Source organism: Boleophthalmus pectinirostris, unplaced genomic scaffold, assembly GCF_026225935.1.
Source record: "Boleophthalmus pectinirostris isolate CB_2022bp ecotype Guang Dong unplaced genomic scaffold, ASM2622593v1 HiC_scaffold_15, whole genome shotgun sequence".
NCBI classification, from domain to species: domain Eukaryota; kingdom Metazoa; phylum Chordata; class Actinopteri; order Gobiiformes; family Gobiidae; genus Boleophthalmus; species Boleophthalmus pectinirostris.
The window spans coordinates 18,240,448-18,266,431 of NW_026571070.1; the positions used below are offsets into that span (position 1 = coordinate 18,240,448).

General features: G+C 38.3%; 1 protein-coding gene across 1 annotated transcript in view; it reads left to right on the forward strand.

The window, feature by feature from the left end:
* LOC110160863 (myosin-11-like) overlaps positions 1-25,984 on the forward strand; it is an 84,905-nt gene that overhangs the window by 35,307 nt on the left and 23,614 nt on the right. Inside the window, exons 7-19 of the mRNA XM_055151263.1 lie at positions 2,050-2,229; positions 8,434-8,517; positions 8,762-8,929; positions 9,019-9,102; positions 10,467-10,669; positions 12,623-12,686; positions 12,759-12,989; positions 13,744-13,974; positions 15,601-15,702; positions 15,832-15,908; positions 16,144-16,288; positions 17,458-17,671; positions 24,688-24,772. Of these exons, the coding sequence (XP_055007238.1) occupies positions 2,050-2,229; positions 8,434-8,517; positions 8,762-8,929; positions 9,019-9,102; positions 10,467-10,669; positions 12,623-12,686; positions 12,759-12,989; positions 13,744-13,974; positions 15,601-15,702; positions 15,832-15,908; positions 16,144-16,288; positions 17,458-17,671; positions 24,688-24,772 (1,868 nt within the window). The remainder of the gene's footprint in view (positions 1-2,049; positions 2,230-8,433; positions 8,518-8,761; positions 8,930-9,018; positions 9,103-10,466; positions 10,670-12,622; positions 12,687-12,758; positions 12,990-13,743; positions 13,975-15,600; positions 15,703-15,831; positions 15,909-16,143; positions 16,289-17,457; positions 17,672-24,687; positions 24,773-25,984) is intronic.

The window sequence follows — 25,984 nt, forward strand, 5'->3', positions numbered from 1 at the left end:
GCACAGCACTACTTAAATAAGAACAGGATTGGGCAACCTTTTCTAAATCAGATCCAGTCAGGTACATGTGGGAATTGGGATCATTTTTTTGACTTCCTTCACAGTTAATCATTCTTCTTTCTTCCCCTCCACCCACGCCTTCTCGTTCTCGCCCTCTCTCCATATTTAATAACTCATCGCCACCGTCTTCGCTCCGCAGAGGGTTGGCTCATTGTACAATAAAGCAGCGTGTTCATATGAATATCACTTAGCAAGAAAGAGGAAGAACAAGGCTGGGGGAGGGGTTAAAATCTGCTTTTGTTATTCGCTTTGATTCACTCATTATTTTACTTCAAATATTTGTTCTGTGTTTTGTATCTGGCGTCTCTCTTGTCCAGTCTGGCCCATGCTGCGATGAGAAGCAATGGTAATGAATGAGGACATTAAAGAGTCATAGGCGTGATGAATTGAATGGCCTTTAGGTTTCTTCTATGTCCATCCCTTTCTTTTTCTTCTAATTCGCTCGCTGTGTTAGTCTCACTGCTCATCGCCCTGTAGGAATGCTTGGTGGAAGTGATGTGTTTTAGGCCTGTATTAACCCATTTACCGTGTCCTTGACCAATCTGACTCATTTATTTGCCATTGGTGGTTTATTGCAGCCGGGCCGGTCGACTAAATGAAATACTTTCACTGTAAAAGCATGTAAGTTACTCGAGTTAAGGAACACCAGGACACTCTAATAGAGACTAGCTTATTACTTCCACTAGAACTAACCAGAATAGATGGACAAAGTGATAATGTAGTGTCAATCTTCCTGAGAGACATGCTTGTATAGTATATAACGCACTATATAGCTATATATATAGGAAACCCTGTGACTCTCTGGAGCCCAATAGTGACCACCCACTTAGAGGTAATTTTTCCCCATTCATTTTTCCCATAGACAGAGCTTGAAATCTTGCTGAGGGCTTATCACCAATGTGGCAACTAATGACCGCAAGACCTATACATTTAATTTGAAATACTGTTTCTTAGGCCTGTATCGACTTATCATTCAATATACAAAAGCTGTAACAGTGTTTTCTGAGAGTCAGTATTTGTCATCTGTACTTTTTCTTTGCATCACTGGGGGATTTTGGTTATTTTTATAAGTTTTATGGCATAAAAGATTGAATTAATAACTTCTATGACTCATTACAGATGCAGATGAGCTACAGTAGCATAAATTATCAATTACCATCGATATTTACTTCATCAACATATCGTACTTCAAAATTTGTTATCAGGACAGACCTACTGGTTCGGAAGCAAAGTAATTAAAACTGTAGAATTTTAAGTATTGCATTTTTTGACTCTCCACCTTGCTGATTAGCTTATGCCTTTGAGGAAAATTTATGAGAAATTTTCTTCCAGATCCTTGACGGGCTTTGACTGTTGAGCTCCACTGTCAAGTACTCACCCCTCCTTACAATCTCTTACTTTACCAGTGACAAGTGGAAGCGGAATAGCCTTTTTTATATGTTGGAAATACCACATACAAAGTTAAGACCAAAACTGAGTAAAGAATATTAAGCAAATATTAAAAGTTGGAGAAAAAAAAAATCCAACTAACCTTACCAAACACAGGGCAAAATTCTAAAGATTATTTCTTAAGATGTCCAATGCCCTGTCTATTAGAATTATATTGTTCAGTACATTATTTTGTATTTGTAACTAACTACAGGCGAACGCTTGTTTTTATTGACGCAACAAAAGTGTTCTAACTTGGGTTAACATTCTTAGCTTTGGATTTGCATTTGAAAAGCTAAAGATAGTGTACTACGACTTTATGTTGTGTAGTCATGTAGTTTTATTGGTCCTGAGACAAAGTGGTAAGTGTAGGGCTCCCCAGATTAACACAAAGCTTTTATGACGCTCCCATCCAATGCTATGGAGACCAGACTGGGCCAAGCGTTCCTAATTTACACTTTACCATCTTGTCACGTTATTTTCTTTTTGAGTCCCAACCGTCCCTGTCCATTTTGGAAAGCTCTGACAACTTCAATATTTGTTTGTGTTTTTTGCTTTTAGTTGCAAAACAGTGAATGTATGGTGAGTGAAACAAGCAAGTCCCTGGACGAGGTTGGACATAATCTGGAAAACGAAAGAAGAGAGAAGGAAAAGATACAAGACCTTCTTCTAACTGCTAACAAAGAGGTGGAGCGTCTAGAGGAAGAACTAATTCATTTGCGCCTGAGCACTGAAAAAAAGGTAAATTGGTTTCTTCCCCAAGGTCTGAATTCAAATATTGCTTTACAAATTCAACAGCAATGTATTTTACATATTGAAGAAAGCGTGTTTTACAACTTGTGAAACAGAGTCATGGCCAAAGGAAATGTCTTTAAGCTCTGCGTTTTTCCACACAACTTAAAACTATACAATTTTTAGATGAAATGTAATATTCACTTTAATGTAATGCATTGTCTTTCCCACAATGGAGCTGATAAGAGGGGTTGTACAGGTGATGGATTCATTTAAATATTCAATTTCCCTATGCAATATTCACACTGACAGGCATTGTCTATTTCTACAATAGTGCAGATAATAAGGTTTTAGATAATGGGTAATGGGATGGTCTGATATTTAGAGTCTTATTAAATGCATACACTTTTGATGAAGAAAAGCCTTTCGATTATTTCTCTTAATTTCTTCTTTCCGTCTGATAGCAACAGTTCTCATATTCATATGCTGTGCTGCTCTTTAACAAGCCCTTTTGATTCTAGGCCCAAGGAGTGTCTTATGAATAGTGGTTTGAGTTTAACCTTCAATTAGCTAAGGTTGGAGAGATACTCCACACCAACATTAGTGATTTACTTCATAATTAAAATTACAGCAGTTTGTGAATTGTTTCAATATACAATACTACATGCAATAATTAGCCATATTCAAAACATGGTTAACAGATATCATTATGACATGAGATTATTTACATACAGTATGGATTCATAACAGCCACTTAAAGCAAGGACAGTGACAATTGTGACTGAAGTAATGGTAGTTAAGGAATTTAATGGAAGTAAGTAATGGAAGTAATAGAAGCAGTAGTAGAAGAAGTAGTAGTAGTAGTAGTAGTAGTAGTAGTAGTAGTAGTAGTAGTAGCAGCAGCAGCAGCAATGATAGTATTTGTTTTAGTTGCACAAACTCAAAAGTACTTTATGTCAAGCGCTTTAAGCCATTACGTGAGAAATATCTATGTCCTACTTATTGTTTTCTTGTAACAATATCTTTACTTGAGTGCTTCCCCACTTCAAATACATCTTAACTTATTTTAATTAGCATAAATAATTGTGTATATGCATTTGCTGGCTGGAGTGTGGGTTTGCGTTCCATCTCTTATGTTTGGATTGGTTAAGTCAACCTATGGATCATTACACAGTGCTGGGGGATCTGGTTTCTTCTGCACATCTGGTCCTGCTTTAGAAGCCCAAGAGCTGGCCGTCTGATCTGCGCACACGCACACACGAACACACACACACACACATACACAAATACTATATGGCTTTCCATGCTTTTTGAGGACAGTATGTAGACTTACGTTCATTTCCTGGAGACTGATCCTAACCTTAACCATAGTTACTTAACCTAAACTCTAATCTTAACATAATCTAACTCATATCTGAAGTTAAAACTTGTTCTAATATAAGAATTTACCTCATGGGGTCCTGATTTTTGTCCCCATAAGGAAGGCAAATCCCTATATTATTTAATTTTAGTCCCCACAATGTGTTAAATATCCACTAAACACATATCCTTACTTATATGACGTCTTGAGCTGTTGTATGACAATACGAGTGTGAGTGAGAGAAAAGGGAATGTTCCTGCTTCCACTTGAATTTAAGTGAAACTGAGAGAAACTCGCACTAAGTATTTTTCTGTGCCGCTTCAAATGTCCTAACATTAGCACAGCTGAACAAATACTGTCAACCCGCCGCCGAAAAGCTACTAGTGCTGACTCATTCTCTCACAGACGCTTCACAGACAAGTTTCCAGAGAAGAATAGCAAACCACTTCTTTAGGGAAATATTTCACCATATTCACTCTAGCCAAACATGAATCTGAAATATTATTTGAGTCAGCCAGAATATATTGTGCATTTAGCATGAGGATACAAGTTTACAAGAATGATTATTTGCTGACAGGAATTGTTTCATATAAGCAGACCAACTAACTGGAATAACTCCTCTTATTGCCAAATTGTGAATTTAAAAGATAGCCTAGATGCCTTATTTTTACAACATAGCAATTTTGCTTTTTACCTGGCAATTAAAGTTACTTTAAACATTTACAACATTTGATTGCCCCAGTACAGATTTAGTGTGTAAGCTGTTCTTGAGGTAAATATGCTAGCTGTAGTAAAAAGAGCATACAAGAAACTCATTTTGTCACAGTTAATAATTAGGATGGTCTGAATGCTCTAAAAGTTAAGTGAGGAATAACTTTTGACCGCTGAAAATCATTTAAAATGAACTAGTTCCGTTTTTCATGTTTTTGAGACAGTAAAAAACAATTACAGGCCTTGAATATAACTTTAGATTCAAATCTGGGATCTGGGAAACATATTTTTTCCATGTTTCAAACCTCCTTTTCATATTTTCTTTTCATTGATAAATATATAGGGAAGAGTTCTGGGGCCTGCTTTTGATGACATATAGTACACTTTGTAATACCCTGGTTATATAGTGTTCCATCTCTGTACATTGAATGCCAATTACAAGGAGAAGCACATGTCTTCCATTGTCCCATTCCGTTGTGTAAAGATTGCTTTTTCAATTTCAATTCTATGCTGTTCTATACTATAATTCTATTCTATGCAATCTGGAGTTTAAATAGTCCAACTTGTGCACAATGCAGAGGGATTGAACAAGTCAGATTGCATATTATAAAGTGCTTTGAGTTGTAAGGTCAAGTAAAATGCAAGAGAGTGTTGTGAAGACAGGTCAATTATAGTAGAAGGCTGTTGGAGTCTTCAAGGTAGGACTTGGACAAACATGGCTCCTGCTTTACAACTATCAGAATAGCTTAGCGCCTTCTCTCTCTGCGTTCTCTTTTAACTCTTGATCTCTCTTATTGCTCATTTCTTCTGGTGCCTTGCCACTCCTGGCTTTTATCCCCCCTCTGCCTCTGCCCCCCGCACCCCCTTGACTGTTCAAATATTATTTCTACCCCTTCTGTAGCCTTCTCCCCACTTTCTTTATCTTGTCATTGCCTGTCAGTGGGGATTCTAGCTACGCCGAGTGTTGTGTGTGTACGTGCCAACACATTGAGACTGCGATACACTTAAGAGCTCATTGATTTAAAAATACCTTCGATATTGGTGGTCCCCTCCTGCAGATTCGTTCAGCAGCTTATCATAACACAGGCGTCGACATCCACGTGGAGGAGATATGCATAAACCAAAGCTCCACTCCAAAGTTTTCTTCTTAAACTTTGTGATTGACCTAGTTAGCTTGTCGTTTTGACAAGTTGTCTGTTTTGACACGACATCCTCCAGTGTTTAGCAGCATCCATTCTGCCTATCACACACTCACATTGGGAATTCGCACACACACACTTAAAGATAAATCGCACGAAGATCTAAAAAAATTGAAGGAAGTGAGGCTTGTATGTGCAGCGGGTAAGTGAAATGACTGCTATTTGGAACAAGAAATTACAGCTGGGTCAATCTTTTGTACGTCTCAACATGTTTGTGCTTTCCTCTGTGATGTCCGTGAAATCATAGTCCAGGTTATTTTTATGAAGTTTTAATTCTGATTTCAGTCAGTGCTGTGATGATGTCTATGGAGTGTAGCTGTTTTTTATGGTTTGTGCTTAAATTCATGGGGTGCCAATGGGTTCAACAGCTTTTCTTTAAGTTGTAAAATGTCCTTTCTTTTACAAAATTGCTATTTGAGTTGCACTCCCCATCAGTCAAATTATTCCTACTTCTTTGCAGGCATATGAACAAAAAGGTGTTTCACTGCCATAAAAGAAAAGGAAAAATCAATTCACACTGCATCAGAATTAATAATTTTGTCCTTAGCCTATTATTGACCTTTCAGAAATTTAAAATCGAATCCTGTATGTATTAAAGCACTTCAGTTAACTTTACCTTTGATTTTCTCTTCTGATTGAATCTTTTCAATGACAGAACTTTTGTGTCTGTCAAATACATTTGTAATACTCATTGTAACTTTTAGTCATACTGTTAGTAGTAGCCACGCGGTGTTTGTTTAGTTTTTCGCCTTTTCTTCCCATGTTATAAGTCATGTTTAGTGCGTTTAGTAAGACTGGCCGCTGACAACCAGAGGTGAGGGGTCAAAAAGCCACGTTAACTCCATCAATCCCCTCAGACAGTTACAAACGAGCTCTCAACTTGGGTCAAAACAATCTGTGGATCATGTGGAACTGACGTCAGCCCATGTAGTAAGAGAGAGGAGACTTAACAATATTACAGCATCAAATGAGGGTATTAGACAAATTCAATTAAAATAAAGGAATAAGCGCAGGAAGGATGTCATCTTTACCATTTCAAGTCTTATGATAAATTATGATGAATTATTGGTGCAGTGGTTATGGTAAAGGTAACAAATTGCTCCTGTTTATATTTTTAAGGGAAAGGTAAATAGGTCCTTCTTAAATACACAGGTTAGATTATTTATTTATTTTTTTATGATTTCAGCTCTGCATTTGCCAGTCTCTACTGAACAAAAGCTAAAAGGTAGCTCTAAACTTCAAAACTACCACTGCATGACATCACAAGGTGGAATAGAGCATTTTGAGCTTTGGAGATGTAGACAGACTAATAATAAAGGGTCTCTGAAACATGTATGAATGAAACAAAACACTACTATAGGTGTGTCTTTGATGAGGTAACATTGAAAAACATCAGATTAATTGTATATTTAGCAGTTTGTGACCCCTAGTTTGTTTGAATTTCCCTGATTTATCACATCACTTATCAAAACATAACTGTAACATTCCCTCAATAGCCCATATAGTATTTTAATTTCAAAAATAGTAGATGAGAAGATTTACTACGCCTGCTGCTTTTACTTACCTAAAGGCGGTTAGTTATTAGTTAATCAACTTGAAAAATGTAAGTAATTTTCGATTCTTCAGTTAAACTTGTATTAAGATGCACTATTAATTTTTACAGTGTACATTAGAGCAGTCAGGGTCTTGTTCAGCTTCCCGGGGCGAGGACTGAATATAACTTGAAGATTTAGTGAGACGTTATTGCTGTCAAAAGTCCAGACTCAAATTAATAACCTCTTTGGCTTAAACCATGCAGTACATATTGGCAGATAAATGGCCAATTAGAGTGACCTTGATCAAAGCTGAGGCCTGGAAAAGCACATTTTAAGTCAACATAAAGGGGAAACAAAAAGGCTTGGAAAAAAAATCATGAAACCATTTCTCTTCAGCCAAAGCTATGAAAGCAAAAAGGCACATGCACACACTCAAAGGTGGGTAATTAGGGAAGGTCACCAAGGTAACGGACAAACACAAGCAATCAGCCGTCACACTGTATGCTTCAGGAAGGAATAAACAACAGCTCCTATAAGTGTGCAGACATCCGCCCACCATCGTATACCTTCAAGATGCTATATAACAAATGTACATGTATATATATTGTTGGGTTTCAGACGACATCAGAAAATGTTGAATTACTAGGCGTAGTCACTAATATAAATGATCAGAGTTGTGGATTTTCTGTATGGATATTTGTAAGACATACTGAGCTTGAGCCTGCTGTATACAGTAGTTACAATCTATACATATATATTAATCTAAAACAATTTATTAAAAGACACATCTGTCTGCCGTATCAGAAAACTGTGGTGCCCAGTGGGAGCTGACATTGGCGTAAACGTCATAACAAAGAGCGGTGAAGTTGTCGTTACCTCTGATGGATAGCTGCAGATCAATTTTTTTTCATTTGTACCAAAATGACTACTACTGAATCCTACACATATCACCGATTAAGAATTGAAATTGGAGAACAAAGTCAGTTCAAAACAGTGGGTGTGTACCAGTGGCAGTGAAAACAGGGATTGATTGGCAATATGGCATCTTGAAAATAAATTATTAAAGATTGCTCACATGCACGAATTACTCCAAATTCAACTTTGAGAGGGAGAAGGGGAAACTGTAACTATAGCATGGTTAGAAGCTCTAAAAAGTTTATTTTGAATAATAGGTCTGCTTTATGAGTATAGTAAATACCACATAGATTAATGACATGAAAAAAAGAAATTATTTTAGTGTAATTTGAAATCACTCTGTACATATAATGAAATATGAATTTGTTATTAAAATGGATTAAGTAGAAAATAAGTCAAGTAACTGATTTTCAAAAGAGTATCTGGTGCTACATGAAAGTCTGGTTTGTGTATATCCTTGGCTAATATAAAAAGGTTTGTTTTGTTCTTTCAGATTCAGAGGAGAGAGACTAAAATCTGCGCTCTACTGAAGGACCTCACAGACTGTAAGAGGCTCCAGATGGACTGTCAGGCACAGGTAATAAATACAGATTTTGACTCTGCATATTAACCATGTGCCTATTTTAGTTTGCCATTAGAAGGGATTAGGAGAAGAAAAATACCTTAATTCAATCTTCAGTTTTACCCCTTACAAACCTCCATTGTGCTTACACCGACCAAGCGTGTTGTTTTTGTAGATGTTTTTAAAAGTAGTTTGCTAATTTGTGAACAAAACACTTTCACATTCCCCTTATTGGTTGTTTCAATGTGTCTTTTTCTAGTTGCTTGGTAAAGACAAAGCTTTTGACAAACTATGTGAAGAGAAGGATGAGCTCAGAGCCAAGATGGCCGACCAACACAAAGAGTACATTCACCTGAAGCATAACACTGAGCGACTGGAGGCCGATTTGGCTCTGAGCCACGAGAAACTGCACACCTCACACCTGGAGGTTCTGGCTCCCCATTTTATCTACGCTTTTCTTAGACACAAATAATAAATCACTGATGTGTGCTAGCGTTTGTGTTTGCTTATGTTCAGGTTAAGAGCCGAGACCAACTAATTCTGCAGTTGAGAGGTGAAATGAAGACAGCTGAACAAAAGCATCACATGGCATTGGAACAGGTGAAGCACCGTCTACCATATATATTAAGTATCTTATTTCACGGTATATTCCCTTATTTCTGCTATCTTAACTCGAACCTAACTTTATACAGCATAATATTTTTAAGGTTTTAAAACACGTTTGTATATTATTGAAAAGTCTTGCTGAAACCACACTGTAGAAACTTTCAATGGACTATTTTATGACTCTATGAATATACTAGTATATGCATTACTACTTCAAACAAAAATGCCATGTTCTTCTGAAATAATGAAAAATGAAAAGGCCTTAAAAGACTAAGGTGATGCTGTTTCATTGCCAGTTCCTCCAGCTATGCTCCACGTTGTGTATTACAGTTACAGTGTTAAAGATACCTGTCTCTTCTGGTACTTTTTATGTGGAAATAAGTGAGCAGTTCTTTGTCTTTTCTCCCTATTTCCCTTCTTTACACCCACATAGCCTCCCTGCACATACCCACACCAGGGAAGTGCCCGACTGGACCATTTTACAGTTGGAAACTGAACAGAACTATTAGAGCAGTGGGAGGTATAGCGTCTTGCTCAAAGGCTCCTCAAAAGTCAGAGCAAAGGAAACACAGCAGAAAGAAAAAAGCAGCAGTTGTTACTCCTTCATGTCCACTATGCCCACACTCTCCCCACTGGTCCTCAGACTAAACATGGAAACTGACTCATACCTTTTTGCAGTTTTTAGATGTTTGCAATACTGTATTTGGTATTTTTAAAGGTAAACTATGTAACTTTTCTGGTCATCCTTATCTCCCTGGAGATATTATTGTTTTGCACAGGATGTAATAGTGTTGCTTTGTATGGTACTTTACTTACCTCCCTTGCATTTATTTAATTGCAATTATTTGTGTTTACTGTTCAGTGGGGTCGCTTCTCCACAGATCTGACTTGTAACTTGGTCTAGAGGTGTGACCTGCTTGTCCTGTCATGGACACAGTTAGGTTTAATGCTATTCTGTGGAACATTCTTGGTAAAGCAATAACACTAGCAGATGGCGTTTCATCAAAAAATTACATTGTGCAGCTTTAAAATTATTCTTACAATATCAGAGTGGTTAATGCACCTTCATCATGTCATTTATTTTGGTTATCTGTCTTATATTTTCTGGTACTTGTACGTGTTGTGTTAGTTTTAGCCTTTGGGTTCTTGTGGATACTCCAATCAGGCAGTTTGGTCTAAATTACCCCTACTGCCAGTCCTCCAAAAACAATGACATTCATCATTTACAGCACTTGATGCACCATTTTACTGGGCCAAACTCCTGTAACTTAATTCCTAAAAGACAGTTGTTGATGAACATATAATTAGCTTCTACATTTTTATATTTTTGCCTCACTCTGTCTCTTTATCGTTGTCAGATGGAGGTATTGGAAGGTGAAGTTAGACGCTTGAACCTGAAGGTGAAAGGGCACAGAGAGGAGACCTGTCAGTTAAGTGAAGAGGTCAGAAGTATGGAGCGCCTTAAGGAACTGGAGAAGCAGGAACAACAGCAGCTACACGCTCAGCTGTGTACAAGCCATCAGCAGGTAAAGAGACATCCTCCCAGTGCACTGCTCTACAGGTGGGATCATCTATAGATCAGTTTGACCTTTGACCCGGAAGCAGTGGCACATACACAGTAGATTGATGCGGATCGCTGGAGCTAGGAGAGCATCGGTCTTCACAGCTGACTGAAGCAGAACTACTCCAGGCTGCTCAGAGTTCTTCTTAAGAGGTCAGAGATCATGAGCTCTGGGTGAGGAGCAGAGAGCAATGCAGAAGGTAGAGAAGATCCTGTATTTGTATGTGTCACTCAGCCAAGCCATGATCCATTAGTGAAATCTAATAAACTTTGTTATCCATGAAAATAGCAGTGGAGTAATATAAGATGCATTTACTAGATCTTTGTGTGAGTGAAAACCGCATGCTCTTCAAACACATTTAAATCAAACAGCGACTCTCTGCACTCAGACAAGCCCTATTATGTGGAATACATCATCTGAATTAGAAGTTTGAATGAGGCCTTTGTTTGTCAGCCGCTCACATCCAGTCAAACAGGAAACAAAGAGAGAGAGAGATAGGCGAAGCATTCTGCTAAAAAGATAAATAAAGTTATTATCAAGGCGCACTGATTTGGACAGTCATGTGACAATTGTAATTACTCAAAGTGCAGGCCGAATGAGGTTCGTCAGGTCAGGAGGGTCAAAGCGATGTGTTTTCCATCATATTTAATGAGAGTTATTTGTTTCCTCAAAGCACACGCTCCCCATTATGGTCACAAGAAAACCATGGTGTTCTTATTAAGCCTTGTTATGAAGCCTTTCATCCAGCAACAGAAAAATCTACCATTAGCGTTGACTATGGCAGAGTGTGTGCAATAATTGAAGTTACTTACTGTATAGTGGAGGTTTGGACAAGAAGTCAATATACAGTCCAGAGTACTACATGACCGAGCTTACTTAATATTCAGAAGTTAATTCAGTTTCATAACATTCAATTAAAACTGCTTCACAAGGTTAGTCCTCTCACCTCGCGCTTCTGTCGTTAGTCTAATTTTCTACACAGTCATGCTATCATCCACTCTGTGTTAGCCTGCACTGGGCCTTGGATAATCCCAGGCTAAACCAACTGCAGCGAACCACTGAAATCTAACTAGTTGGCTGTCATTAGTTTTAAAGCCACGTGTTCTGATCCAGATTACTGCTGGATTATTGTGGATGAAGTTAAGATGAGCGTTAGAGCGGGCTTAACATTTTGAACCTCTCCCTGGAAGGTGTGCTGCACTGGGATTCTATGTGTAACTCCAGGATTAAGCCTGGTTTCACTGCTTGGGCTTTTCCTTCATTATGGCTGTGGTTACTTCACAGAGACAGAATATACTGCAATACTCTGGGAACAACACTTCTTAGTAATACTTTTATTCTGCCACAACTATTTCACATGTCTTTAACATGGGTGAAAAGTTAATGGTTAGATTTACGGAAGTAAGACATTTATTCATTTACTTAAGTCATCTTTGAACATCCTACATTATTAGTTTATTTTGTCAGACAGGAAACATACTTTTTTTTTAAACAACCCATACACTGCGTTGAATCTTATATTATTAGTATTCATTTATTACAGTTAATTAAGTAATACTATAACAATTTGGGAGGTATAGAAAATGTTTGTGTTTTGTAAAGTACTCAGTATATAAATAAATAAATTGTAGTGGAAAAATACTTCAGTTAGTTTCCCGATTATTTTTATTTTATAGTTTTATCAAAGTAATTCTATTTTTTGGCATGCATAAATGGTCTAGGGGTAGAAGACTAGCTGTGATGACTGAAGTAGAGGCCATGTTTGGACAGACATACAGTTTTAGTTATATTTGTTGTGCAGTAAATAAGCAGTAAACTAGTGTTTATTTTCCCTATTCAATCTATGTCCATCTATGGTTTTTGGAACATCTTTAGAATCTTATACACTAAAATGTGTTTGAGAAATTGAGTAATTGTGTATGGCAGTTTATATTGTTTACATTTTTCTGTAGCCCATTAAAACGAGTACAACTGCAATTTGTGGAGAGTACAGAGGCCAAGAAAGCATCCGGCGCTGTAACCTCAAGACACCAGTGCACAACATGTATAGAACAGTTTGTGTCGACATAATTCAGTGTTTGCTTTCAGCTTGAGACATCTGAAGAGAAGCTAAAGACGCAGCGCAGTGAGATCGAACGTCTTCATCAGCGTCTGAAAAAGGCTAAAGAACAGTTGAGAGAGGCCTGTCTGCACGCCCAGCTCCAGGAGGAAACTATAGGCATTTTTAAACAAAAGTATGCCGCTGCCATTGAAAAGGTTCACAGGGTGCAAGGACAAGTGGGAGTTTTAGAAGAGGAGCTGCGCTATTCAAAACAACAGGTAGACAATAAATGGTACTTTATTTGTCCTACAGATTGTTGTTTGTGTCGTTGGAGTGAGTGTATACAACTGTCAGCCATAACATTATGACCACTAACGGATCAAGTGAACATTTTGTCATCAAAGTCAATGTAATGAAACAGAAAAAATGACTGCAGAGGTACAAATTACAGAACAGTTACAAAAGAGAGTTGTCTTGATGATAAATGACAAAATATACATAATATATACAAACACGTTAAATATAGAATTGAACACAAAAAATAAAATATATATATAAAAAAAACTTGGAAACAGCATTAAAGGTACTACAGTATGTCATTTTTCTTTTGGAGGAGTCTGCTATGGAGCTCAACAGTGACTGTGTGAGTGGTTCCAGAAGAAATTTTTCCATTTATTTTTCCCATTGACATTTTGAAAAAATTCAAATATTAAGAGTTCACTGCTAACCAGCTACAGGGTAACTAATATCCATAATGCGGTTGATTTAAGTCTAAAAAGCACGTTTTAAAATGAAAAGATTTGGAGAAATGCTTTTAGCGTTGAGGTTCATAAAGTTTTTAGAAACAGATTTTAAATGAAATCGTAGATCTTCTGGTCATTACTTACCACATAACTAATTAGCCCTGAACAAGCTTTCAGACAAGCTGACTGTGATGGTTCAGTCCAACACATGAGCTAGTAATACTTTAATTGCTATAGCAGGCCGGTGTTCACAATGTTCTGGCTAATCTGTAAATATATTTGTTTTTAGATGAGAGAGTCCCAGATTGCGAGTCAGGCTGTGAAAGATGAACTTGTGGAAATGGAGCGGCGTTATCAGGAGAAGGTTGGGCAGTGGGAGAGGGCACAGGAGACTCTGGACCAGCTAACAGACGAGCTCCAGTCTGTCCACACTCTTCTCCACCAGAGTCAGAAGAAAACTGAGACCCAAGGAGAGACTATTCAATCCCTGCGGGGCCAAGTGGACTCACTACAACAACAGGTATGAACAAAACGAGAATATAGTGAATCTTGTGTTATCTCAGCAGATTTCCATCAGTTTGCACAAGTAATGAACAGTCCTAAACATTTTATTTCCCCACGACAGAATTATGACGCATCAGAGCTTGGCACGTTTGATTAGATTTCATTTATATTCCGCAGTTCCCCGTAATTTTAATGTAACAACCAATAAATTTAGCTGGAAGATGATCTTATAAACACATGGAGGTGATTAGATCCAGCTTATGGCTAATAAAGCAGTTTCATTGGAGCCAAGCAGAGGTCTCAAACACTGGAGATGTAATGTAATGTGTATGGCTTCTCTTTGAACTGTGATGACTGCACTATGTAGCTGCAATCAGGTGTTGGCCCTTGACGTGTTCATGAATTATGAGGTGAGGGCATATTTCCTTTGTGTCCACGTGCACGCTTATGTACGGGGCATGTGCACGTGAGCACTGGTGTGTGTCACTTAATCTTTTCTCCTTTTTTCTTTTCTGTTTTATATTTACTACGTCAGGCAACAAATGAATCATCTTTATTACAGAGAAATTTAATTTGGATGAACTTAACTGCTGCCGCCAAGGTCAGACGGGCAGAATGTCATTTTAATCCAATCAGCTTTAATCTGTTGGTTATAAAAGAGTTAGGCTGTTGAAGAATGGCTGTATCTCGGGCCCTTTATTACGCTGGCTAATGACTTTGATTGTGAGGCGCCTATCAAGAGGTTAGGAGTTCTTATGGAGCTTTACGTCCCACTAATTCTCAAACTCAGGCCAGTGTTGGGTTCAGCTCACTCTAAACTCAGTCATTTTTACATTTTTTTGTTTGTCAGAAAAAGTAATTAACCTATTAACTCTTACTTAACTACAGTATAGCTTTATATAATATCGTGTCCTTTACGAAATTTTGAAGGCAAATGTTTGATTAGATTTTTTTATTCATTTTATTGCCAGTTGTCCTTAAGGTTTTAGAGGTTTTTATAGCTTAACATCTTGAAAAGATTGACCCATTAATAGTGATAACTATATGCCTTACGTGACATAAATACCTTATGCTCAGTTTGTCATAACTCATAACTTTTTCAAATATGTAATAAATCTCCAAACGAAAACATTATAATTTCCCTTTTAAAACAGAAAGAACAGCAGAATTGTGCAGAGAAGGTCATATTTTAACACAATCTTTTCTAATACATTTGCAATCAGATTGTCTAATGGAAAGATAAGCATTAAAAATTTAAGTCTTATAATGAAGGACATCATTTCATAGAGTGAACAGTGAAAACTGCCAATGAGCTCTGCAGTGGTTTTGTCTTGTTGTTGGGCCAAGACTTTGTCTCATAATAAAAAACACACTAATAACTGCAGTCCCTTTGAAGTCGCTTTAATCTGTTTGTTACAGTTAAAGGCCATGTCGCTGTGCTTAGCGCAACAAAGGAAAAGAAAGACAATGCATCTATTATCATGGTGGGAAACCAACATGTACTACTGTCTATAATGAGATGAAAAGGATTTATTACAATGCACAAATTCTGACCGCTGTGATATTCGTTATGCTATTATATTACTTTAAAAGATGAATTTTAACTCACAACAAAGAGTCTTTTTTAATTTTCTTTTCTTAGAAACTTGTGATTGAGGGTGACCTGAAGGTTTACCAACAAAGCCATTTATATTCTGATGATGAGTACCTAAGTCAGCTAAAACAAAGAGAGCAACTTCAAAAGGTACATTTATTACTTGTTATGCATTCTCATTTTCCCTTTTATAATCACACAGAAGACATGCTACTGTGCATGTTTTGACAGTGTCTTGTGTCTATCTGTGTGTGTGTGTGTGTGTGTGTGTGTGTGCAGCTCTGTGCAGAGCAGGTGGAGCACCTCGCCGAGTGTGAAAAGGCTATTCTTCAGATGAAGTCAGCGCTGGAGAGACAGTAATAACAGAGTCTATAAAACTCTCATTCTCCTCTGCTCATCTTGGATTGTGTCCTTGTCTCTCCTCCTTGCCCTTCCCTTTCGCCTCCACCCCCTTCTCAACTCTAACAATCTATTGTACAACACAAGCAAAAGTCTTCACAGTATGCACTTTTATTCTTTTAGCTTGCCTGTTATGCAGTTTATTTATTTTGTACATTTATAATAGTTACTTTTTGTGCTTCGTCCACACAGAGCTGAAGAAAAGATGGATCTGCAGAAAGAGTTTGTTGTGTTGCAGCGCACACACCTGAACAGTCGTAGGCAGCACCAACAGGAAGCAGATCAACTGAAACAGGAAGTGACACGTTTGGAGCTGGAGCTGGCTCAGACCCAACAGGTCAGTATAGGTATAAGGCCACACTGTCCTTTCTCTTAGCTACAGCACATACGTTTGTATTTCACACGCTCGCTCTTTTGTTCTAATTCAAACTGCACGACACATTGTTTCTGTGAGACTCTCGAGCCAAGAACATTAACTGAAGCTCTAGCCAAACTCTTAAGGACGAGTACCCAATCCACCTACACACCCTCCACTCATGTGATTGTCCCATGATTGCCTGGCAGAAACAAATTGCTTTGCCATTAATTAAAGCACCAAACGGTGCCAAGGCTGGTGAAATTGACTCCAATTAAGAGCTCAATGGGACACTAAATATTCAAATTACTCAAAGTGGTGACTGTAGCCTGGCAAAGTGCCAATTCCGCTGGCAGTCATAGACACATAATTCAGAGTGTGTATGTGCGGCCTTGTTGGTGTGCTGTAAGTGGGAGCGTTTGATTTTACACATCATTTGTGTGTCCTCTGTCACATACAAGTGAGATACATGTGACACACCTGCTCTGTTATATCACAAACATACACACATGTGTTTCTCAACAGCTGTCAGGACGTGTCCGTTCATTTAGCCCAGTCCCCGTGGAATACTGGTAATGACTGTGTCATGTACAATGTCAAGTAGCGACATATGTCTCAAAGCTACTTTTACATTTCTTACATTCATTATGCATATGTCCTTTATTAATCTTTTTCATTATTCACATAATGCATAATTTTCTAATGTTTAATAATAGAGGGCTCTCATGTTTAGCCTGACACTTTCAGTCTAAGGTCAGGGCTTTTCATGGAATCAGAAGTAATCGATGTATATAACTACTTGTTTATTTCAAATACAGTATGTTAATTACAACCTTGCTGAACTCACATCTGTGGAAAAGTATGGGCATTTGCATTATATTGTATTTGCAATGACACTTAACGCATTGCAAGGAACATAATGAAATAGTGACAAAATAACACAATTCATGTATATACATGACTAAAAGAGACCCTAACTAAAATGCAATATTCATCATGAGGTTTTTTTATTGATCAAAGGAGAAATCTTAAATTTCTCTAAATGACTGAAGACACATTTGAGGTTAATTTGGAGTTAGTTTGTGGAGACCTTTCTCTTTCTGTCTGGGCTGACAAACTGGCTCACAGATTTGCTTGGCCCTCCGGTGCAGGTGCATGTAACGCTGCTGAAGTCCGAGGGAGAGCTGAGAGAGGCGCGACACGAAGCTGAGAGGAAGACCAGTGAGGTGCAGAGGCTCACACAGGAGCTACAGAAGGAGGAGCAGAGAAGGAGCAGCGCCATCAATGACAAACACAGGCTCAAAGCATATATCCACCAACTCAGGAAGGAGCGGGAGGAGCTACGCACTAAGCACCAAGTGACAGGTACCAATCATTCAGTGCATCATCACTCACTCATCTTATCTATTCCATTGTCACTCAGGGCAGGCTGTCCATCACATTTCTAATAGTACAATAGAAATATGAAAAATACAGTCTTTCTAGGAGACCCTTTATGTACAAAATATATTAAATTATAATTTTTTGTGAGCTACTGTCATTTATATTTTGTGTGATTGTTGTGATGGGAGCTTGTTCGAGCTACTATGGACCTAAGGTGATTGGTTTGTCCAGGTAAATAGCTTAATAGTTGCAGTGACATACATTAAATAACAATTATGTAATTTTTTCACTATCTGTACTGGTAAATTACACTGATATGGTCCCAGGGTTGTGGGCTATAGAGAGATAAAAGATGAGACAGGGATATGAGTATACATACACTGTCTATAACCTAGGAGAAGATAGACAGATTCCCAAAGGTGCATACACTGTTCTATAGAGAGTAGTCTATTTTTTTCATAAAATTTTTTTATTAAATTTACAAAGGCTCCATAAAAAGAAGACAGTCAAGTCCAGACCACTTTGAAGCTTTTAGTTTAACCTTCTAACCATAGGAAATCTGTAAAAGCATCAGACCAAAACTATTAAAATGCCTTACAAATATATTGTTAGAGACTATGGATCCCTGTAGATCGGGACATGCCTTAGCTTGTAATATGTGACCTGCAGTGAGTAGCATGCCTGCTGTTAGCTCAGCCAGTTAGCATGTTTTCATAGCTTCCTCACAGACTCTGGTGATATAGGTTTGATTTAATAGCACACTGCTTTGGCTGTATGGTAATGATGTCATTTATGTATATGTGAGTGCACGACAGTGGCCTTTGTAGCGCTGTGTATCCAGTGCAGGAATGGTGATAGCTGGGTCTCTCCGGGCACAGAAATGTCTCATTAAGAATTAACGTACACATCTATGGTCACGGTAGACACACGCACACACAAGTACCCACTGGCTGGACTCCCTGCGCTTTAATTAGCACATACACACTACCCCTGTGAGGTACAAACACGCACACACAAACCACCTATTGTCCGCTGAGAGATGAATCTGAGGTCTCTCTCGGTGGCAGACAGTGGCTGGCTTCTGCGCTCAACACTGCTCATTAACAAGATAGAGACAGAAGGACAACGCAGTGTAGCTTGGCCTTTGTCTGTGATCAAAACGCATTCCCTCAACTCTGTGCGCCACACAAAACCACATATTATTCAGCCGTTACCTTCGGCAAATACAATCTAGCAATGTAGAGCCCATTGTGACGACTTAAGAAGAATAAAGATGCATTATTATAACAAAGGAGACATTGTTTACCTGGATATAGCCATGGCTTGAATGGACTGGGTGAGGAGTCAGTTTGAAGAATTACTGTCAGGTACAAAAAGGCTTTTATGAGCACTACGCCCTTTTGGAGAGTTTTTTTTGCCAAACGAAAACATTACCTTGAGTGTTGATGATTCTTTTTGTTGCTTGATAACACAATGTAGGCCTATAGTTCAGCATCAAGTGGAATGTGGCGGTAAACAGGTTTGGCTCATATAGGTGAATCTGTATGGATGTTTACGGACAGAAAGTTACAAGGCCTGGCTTTATTCTGTGGTGTAATGACGTGTGCACAAACAATGAGATATACCCTTCAGTGCAGATATGCTGTCCCATTACAATGACTTTATTTGGCCTTTCTGTATAATTACTTCAAACCTTAGGAAACAAGGTCTCCTCACTATTTAGTAGGAGGGACAATTTTGAGAGTGTAACTCTAAAGGCACATACTAACAAAATATATAGAATTACAGTTATGATTCATTGCCTATTGCTCATTTAGTTAATACCCCATGCGTGAGTAACAAATTACTGAAAAATACCCTTTTCAGTCAATTAAGTTTTCAAAAGGGCATTTACCACTTTCACTGTTACTAAGGAAAAGACTTGATACAGATTTTAATACCATTATATAAAACATATATAAAATAGAATGCAATTTTCAACACTAAACAATAGAAGTTTCTCTTATATTACCTCTTATTTAAGTTCTGATTTTTTTTCCCCAAGATCTATTGTTTTCAGCATTTCAGGATTGTTTTGATACTAATATTTGTACCATATACTATCTGTGTTTTGATTTTTTAAACATCCTATAAAATACCATATATTGATACATACGTTGCTGCAGGAGTGCGCAGTAGATGTGATGTTGAAGTTGCTCTCTATGGCCTGTACTGTACATGAGCCTGTCAAGTGTCAAGCACAGAGACAAGGGCAAGAATCAGGGAAGTGTCATAAGAGAATTCTGAAGCGTCGTGCGGCAGCTGGATTCAATCAGGCCGTGTCAGGAGCCATGACGAGACCTAAAGAAGAGAGTGATTAAAACTCAAGTGAAAATAAGTCCTTTAACTTTACCTATGACTCAATCTGTCACTTTCTGTCACTCTCAGATAGTAGCTTCTCTTCCATAGGATTTTCAGATTAGTACTATTCTGGTGGAAAATTATAGGTGACTTAGTGTAAAGTGAGTTCCAGGGTTCATTTCAAGTTCTTTTATTTCAGCAGACATGATACACAGATTTTAAACTTTTAGAAAATGGATGTGTTCATTAGGGAGGCACTGATCCAATACTGATATTGGATATCAGTGCTGATCCAGAAAAATTTGCATTATCGGATATCGGCTTCCAAGTATCGGTTCAGCCAATATCCTGTTTGGACATATAATTTGATGTAATAAGACCATTTATTGGTCATGGTCTCATAATGTTTGAACTTTTATTTAAACAAAGCTGTACTGTAGTTACATGAGAGATTAACAACACCTATGTAACACATTTGGATCAGATTTGTCCCATTTTATTTTTGCTTAAACTATGGAGTTTCCAATTTCTACACTGATATCGAAATCAGTATCAGAACTGAAAAAGGTTGATCGGTGTGTCTGTAGTGTATGCAATATGTTCAAGACAAGCCACAATTTCCAAGTAGAAGTATGCATCAGATATTGCCTCAGCAGCTGAGATTCATTTTTGTTTTATTATGTCAATAAAAGCTCTTATATTTGTCTATTATTTCATTTGTTTAGAAAAAGGCTTTTTTATGTTGTCAGATGTCAATGTAAATGACAGAACTTTAAAATATTCAGATGACATTTTAGTCAAAGTCATTGTGCATCTCTGTCAAACGCGCTGTGAGGTTGGCCTTGATGTAAAATGAATTTGATAACTGCGCAGAAACAACTGAAACAAGCGCATAAACAAAAACCTAATATCCATATTTCCACCGACAAAAACAGAAATGTGATATAAGCACCCCCTGCGCCGCTGATGTGCATCTGCCTAAAGATGATGAAACCATTATCCTGTACAGCTCCATGTGCACTGTACTAATGTGTGTGTGTGTGTGCGCCAGATCCCTGGACGCACACACGCACAGGCCGCTCTCCTCCAATTCACCTCTATTACTAGCTATAATCCCATTTCACACTCTATCGATCCCCAAAACTGTTGTTCACCGGAACCAGCAGCAAACACTGGCATTTCTCCCCATCATTTCACAGGCATTGTTCTTTATTACACAAAGAAGCCCCCCTCCCCTCGTTTTTGTCTTAGAGCAAACTCAACCCCAGTGAAATATGAATTATAAATGTATGGCTAATAAAAGAGAAGGAGGGAAAGAGGGAAGAGAGACAGAGATAGAGAGAAGTGGTTGGTAGAAACATCAGAGAAAATGACTCCTTTACAAGAGTCTATTGATCAGTTTCTATCAAAGGGGGATGTCAGACATGAGATTACCTGGCAGTTTGAGCATTAGGTGCCGTGTGTTATAGCCCCGGGCCCTTGTACTGCTGCCAGAGGATTGTAAATAAAGCAAAGAAGAGGAGAGAGCAAGAGGGGAGTGTGTTGGGGTTGTGCGTACCACTTTTTGATTCTATGTGTGCGTTAGTCTTTGTTTTTCCTCAGCCCGCCTCTGTTGTGTTGCTTTATTTTTATTCGTGATGATGTGCGGGCGTCTGTGCTCCTACACCTTTTGGCTCTTACCCAAAAGCAAGTGTTGCAAGTCGGCGAAACTTCAGAAGGCGAGAGAGGGAGTCGAGGGAGGCTATGGAAGGTCTCAGAGGAACACCTTAGCCTGCTTACCAATCCCCCTACAAAGCCAAAGGAAACCCCTATGAAGCTTGTGGAGCTGTTATAAGGGGGCAAGGCACGACCAGTCTAGCCCCAACCACTGATTCAGGGTTAGCCAGGTTTTCATCCTTCTCATGTTAAAGGTTAGCCGTGAGAGTGGGCTAATCTGACTCCAGATCAGTGATTATAGGCCCCGATAATGTATGGTGCGCTTTGAAGTTAGTGCCAATGTATTGAGAGGGACAGGCCAAGTTGGATTAAGGACTGATGTTGTGCCTCAAGTCGTGAATCTGCTTTAAACGAGTCAAGAAAGTCAAAGTGGCAGTTGAGGATCTGAGATTACAGTCACAACATGAGCTGTAGAAGGCCATTTAAACTTATGCACAATATTTCAAATTCATGACTTTATTAAGGATGAAATTTAGATGTTTTATTACAAAATATTTGCTGTACAGTCATGTTTTGCCCCTCTGTTAGACACATATAAAGCTTTATCTTAGAAAAAAGGCAAACTTTTGAGCAATAGATGACTGCAGAGTATTTATCACATTTTTCTATTGTAAAATAATTCAGAATATGTTTACATGTGTGTATGCATACAAATATACTGTATCTCTGGGTCTGTGATATTATTACTGGTTATTATTATCAAGTTATAGGTCAAATTATGATAATACTGTTAATTTTGTTTTGAAAATATGCAAATCTTTAATTATGAAAAAATCACTTTTAATATAAAATGCTACTAAAAGAGCTGATTAAAAATGAAAATGACACAACCTTGCATCTTTCAAATATAACTCTCCAATTATATTTCTGGTCTTTTAGGTAATTTTACAGTTTTTTCTCATTTGCCTGATTCTGAAACCTCCAGTTATACAATTATAGACATATTTTAGCAGATTTCGTTGGATAGGCTAAATATTCAGATGAAATTTAGCTATTGTGCTTATGCCGACATATTTATGTTGAACCTGCTTGCAGAGACGCATTGATTATAATACACTGTCCTAATTAAAACAATAAAAATACATAAAATAGCCTTTAATTATCAATAACCTCCCAATTCTATTTTCAGTTTGTGCACTTTTAGCCGTTGTTGCTGTTAAAACCATGGTCATTGTCTTTTCCATGTTTTAACTGTAGTGCATATCTAATAAAAAAGTTAAATATTCACAAAATCCCAACTTTTTGACAAATTATTACCGACAAATCATCACCATCTTCCCCTGATCGACCCAACCCAGCTGTCTGCGTGCCCTTGTCTGCTCCTATTACTATGTGTGTTTTAGCATAAAAGTCCCCATATTCTAGGTCACAGAGCCAGCAGTCTACATCTCCACTTAATTTTATACCGCTGTGTGTGTGTGTGTGCATGTGTGTGTGTGTCTGTGTGTGTGCCTACCTTTGCCCATGTGTGTAGCCGGCCAGTGCACGCAGCTAATTGCCTCCCCTGGTGGGTGGTGTCACTGGGGTCACCTCAATCTAATGCCCTAAATGTGAATTTGATCCACCTCTCAAGTTTTCACATCTCGCCTGTATTGATTATTGAGATACATAGCAAACTCTCACCTTGAGGTTGAGAAAAAGCCAAGGTAGGGCAGGTCCACACACAAATAAAATGTTTGTGCATCGTTAAATATTTAGCATTTTCAGATATGCCTTCAATTTTCCTAGGGCTTCAGTTTAAACAGTTTGAATGCTGGAAAGGCATACATTTATCATGGTTTCATTACATGTAGATTTTCTTTTTGTATTTATCTGCTTCTACTTCTGGTATTGGTTTTTAAGCTTCCTTTTTTCAGTCTGTCCAACCACAAGGCTCATAACATGGTGCACCTCTCTAAAGCATTACAGCAACACTCTTAACATTTCTGTATTTTTATTTCACACACTCAGCGCGCACAAAGCCAAGGTCCGGCCCGTAAATATTCAACACAGCTACATATTCAGTGTGCACTTCTCAATATTCACTCGCCATGGCCACCGATGGCTGACAGTTTATGTTATATTCAATGAATACTGAATTTGGTGAAAAGGTTTTAAGAGCTATGAAGAGACATTGACTCACAAAACAGCACAGAGCAGAAAAGAGAGGAGGGAGGGGGACCAAATTTTACATTTAAAATTTAACCTGAAAAAGGGGCCACCAAAGCAAACCAAACCAAGAAACCTGACCAGCGTTTATTATGCATCTGCTCAATGTGCTAAAGCATTAAGTGTAGGACAATGGGGTTTTATTGCATGTAGATGGAATGGACGGCTGAAAAGGCTGTGTGATTGAGGGACCAGAGTCAGCACTATGAACTCAAGTAGCTTGCTCAAGGTAAAGAGTGCCATCTATTGACTAAACCGGGAACAGCATCTTTTGTCTCCCAACAAAGAGCCGCTGCTGCTGCTTCTGCCGCTGCCCGGGCCTGGGTGCAGAACTGTGCGAATGCGTCCTCCTTCCTCCATCGCCCCTGAAAGCCATTCACAGCCTCCTCTCTGTCCCACTTTCTTTGGTTTTTCTTTGAAGGCAAGTTGCTGTTCATATTTTCCCACTCATGCTGAACTTGAGCAGAATCAATAATCACCTCTGTGTATGCATGTTTTGTAAATCATTCTATTAACCTTGGCCCACTGGAGGATGCCGAGCGCAGTGTAAACCTTATATTTACATGTATATAGCCTTCTTTCTCTGAATACAATAAATAACAAAATCTCAGCCTTCAAGAGTTAACCCAGCGCCCTTTTCAACAATAGCTCAAATAAAAGGTTGCTTTTCATGTTGTGATGTGGGTATTTAAAGTGGACTAATGAATCTTAACCAGACTGTGGCAAACTGTTGCGTTTTTAAATCACACTCTTTTTTTTTTAACTTCTTTTCTTCTTATCCTGTCTTTGCTTAGTGGAGGAGTTGGCAGCCCGTGCAGAGGAGGCGAGGCGGATGGAGGGCTGCCTGAATAAGGAAAAGCTAGCAGAGGAGAAAATAAGGTAAGAAAAGGCAGGGATTGAAGCTCTTTGCCTGTTACCCCATTGTCCCCAGTGGAAGCGCTATAATCAAAAACATTTAAATTTTTCTCTGGCTTACAGTAGGCCGTTTAACTCAACATGTGTTCAACAGATCAGCCCCTTTAAAATCCGAACCATGCAAAGGAATAATACTGACAAAAACTGACATATTTTTCTTATATTAGATGATGTGAAAGCAGTTATCGTGACCGGCATGTATGGCCCTTTAAAGACATTTCTCGAGATTTATCGTCTGGAAGCAGATGCGATGGGGTCCCGGAGTTCAAAGTTCAGGGGTGAGACCTCTTGTTGACCCCTGTGTGTCACCGAGGCTGCGGCGATGACATAAGCTAGCACGTCTCACCCAGTTTGAGGGGCTGTTTTTGTTTTTTGTTGTTTTGCATACTTGCGGTCTGTGGTTTTGGGCTTCATGACTTCACTGACTGCAACGTTCTCCTTTTTTTTTTCTTTTTAGGGAGTTTCTCGGTTAAGTTCAACCATGGAACATTTTTATCCACAACCCGGCAATTTAGAACTCGGCATGCTCCAAACTTTTATAGCCTCCCCTCGCAATGATTAGCTTTTATGACATTTCAGCTAATTTTAAGTGGTTAAACAATAGTCAAGTCTGCACATTACATTACATTGCATTTACTGTTAACTGGGTATTATCTAATAAGTGCAAAGACATAAAGGGTTTTTAAGCAACAACACTACGCTGATGGCTTCCATGTGTGCACTGGGAAATCCCCATGTTTCCGCAGGATGCCTTGTCTTTTTCACCGCCTTCTCTCCACAGCTCTGTCCATCCTATCATGTTCAGTCTCTATGGCCCTATCTATCAGACATATTCTTTCCTCTTCACTTTCCCTGCTCCAATCTCAGCTTTTACGACCGCTGAGTTGTCCCATTGTTCTGGCTTCATTTAGTTTATTGTTAAAACATGTTGCCAGTGTACTCAGTCGGGGTATATTTCTCTCTTTAATTTATGTGGTTTACAATAGATTGAACCTGTTAAGTGTATTTTACAACTTGATTTAAGACAATAGGTCACAGAATTTTAACAAGCCTTCCTGTGTGCTCAGTGTTTTACCTTCTTCCTTTCCTCATTAGCACTCAGAAATACTTCAATTATAAAAAGGTGTTAGATATTTAATTATTTAGGTATTTTTGTATTTCTATTTTAATTAATAT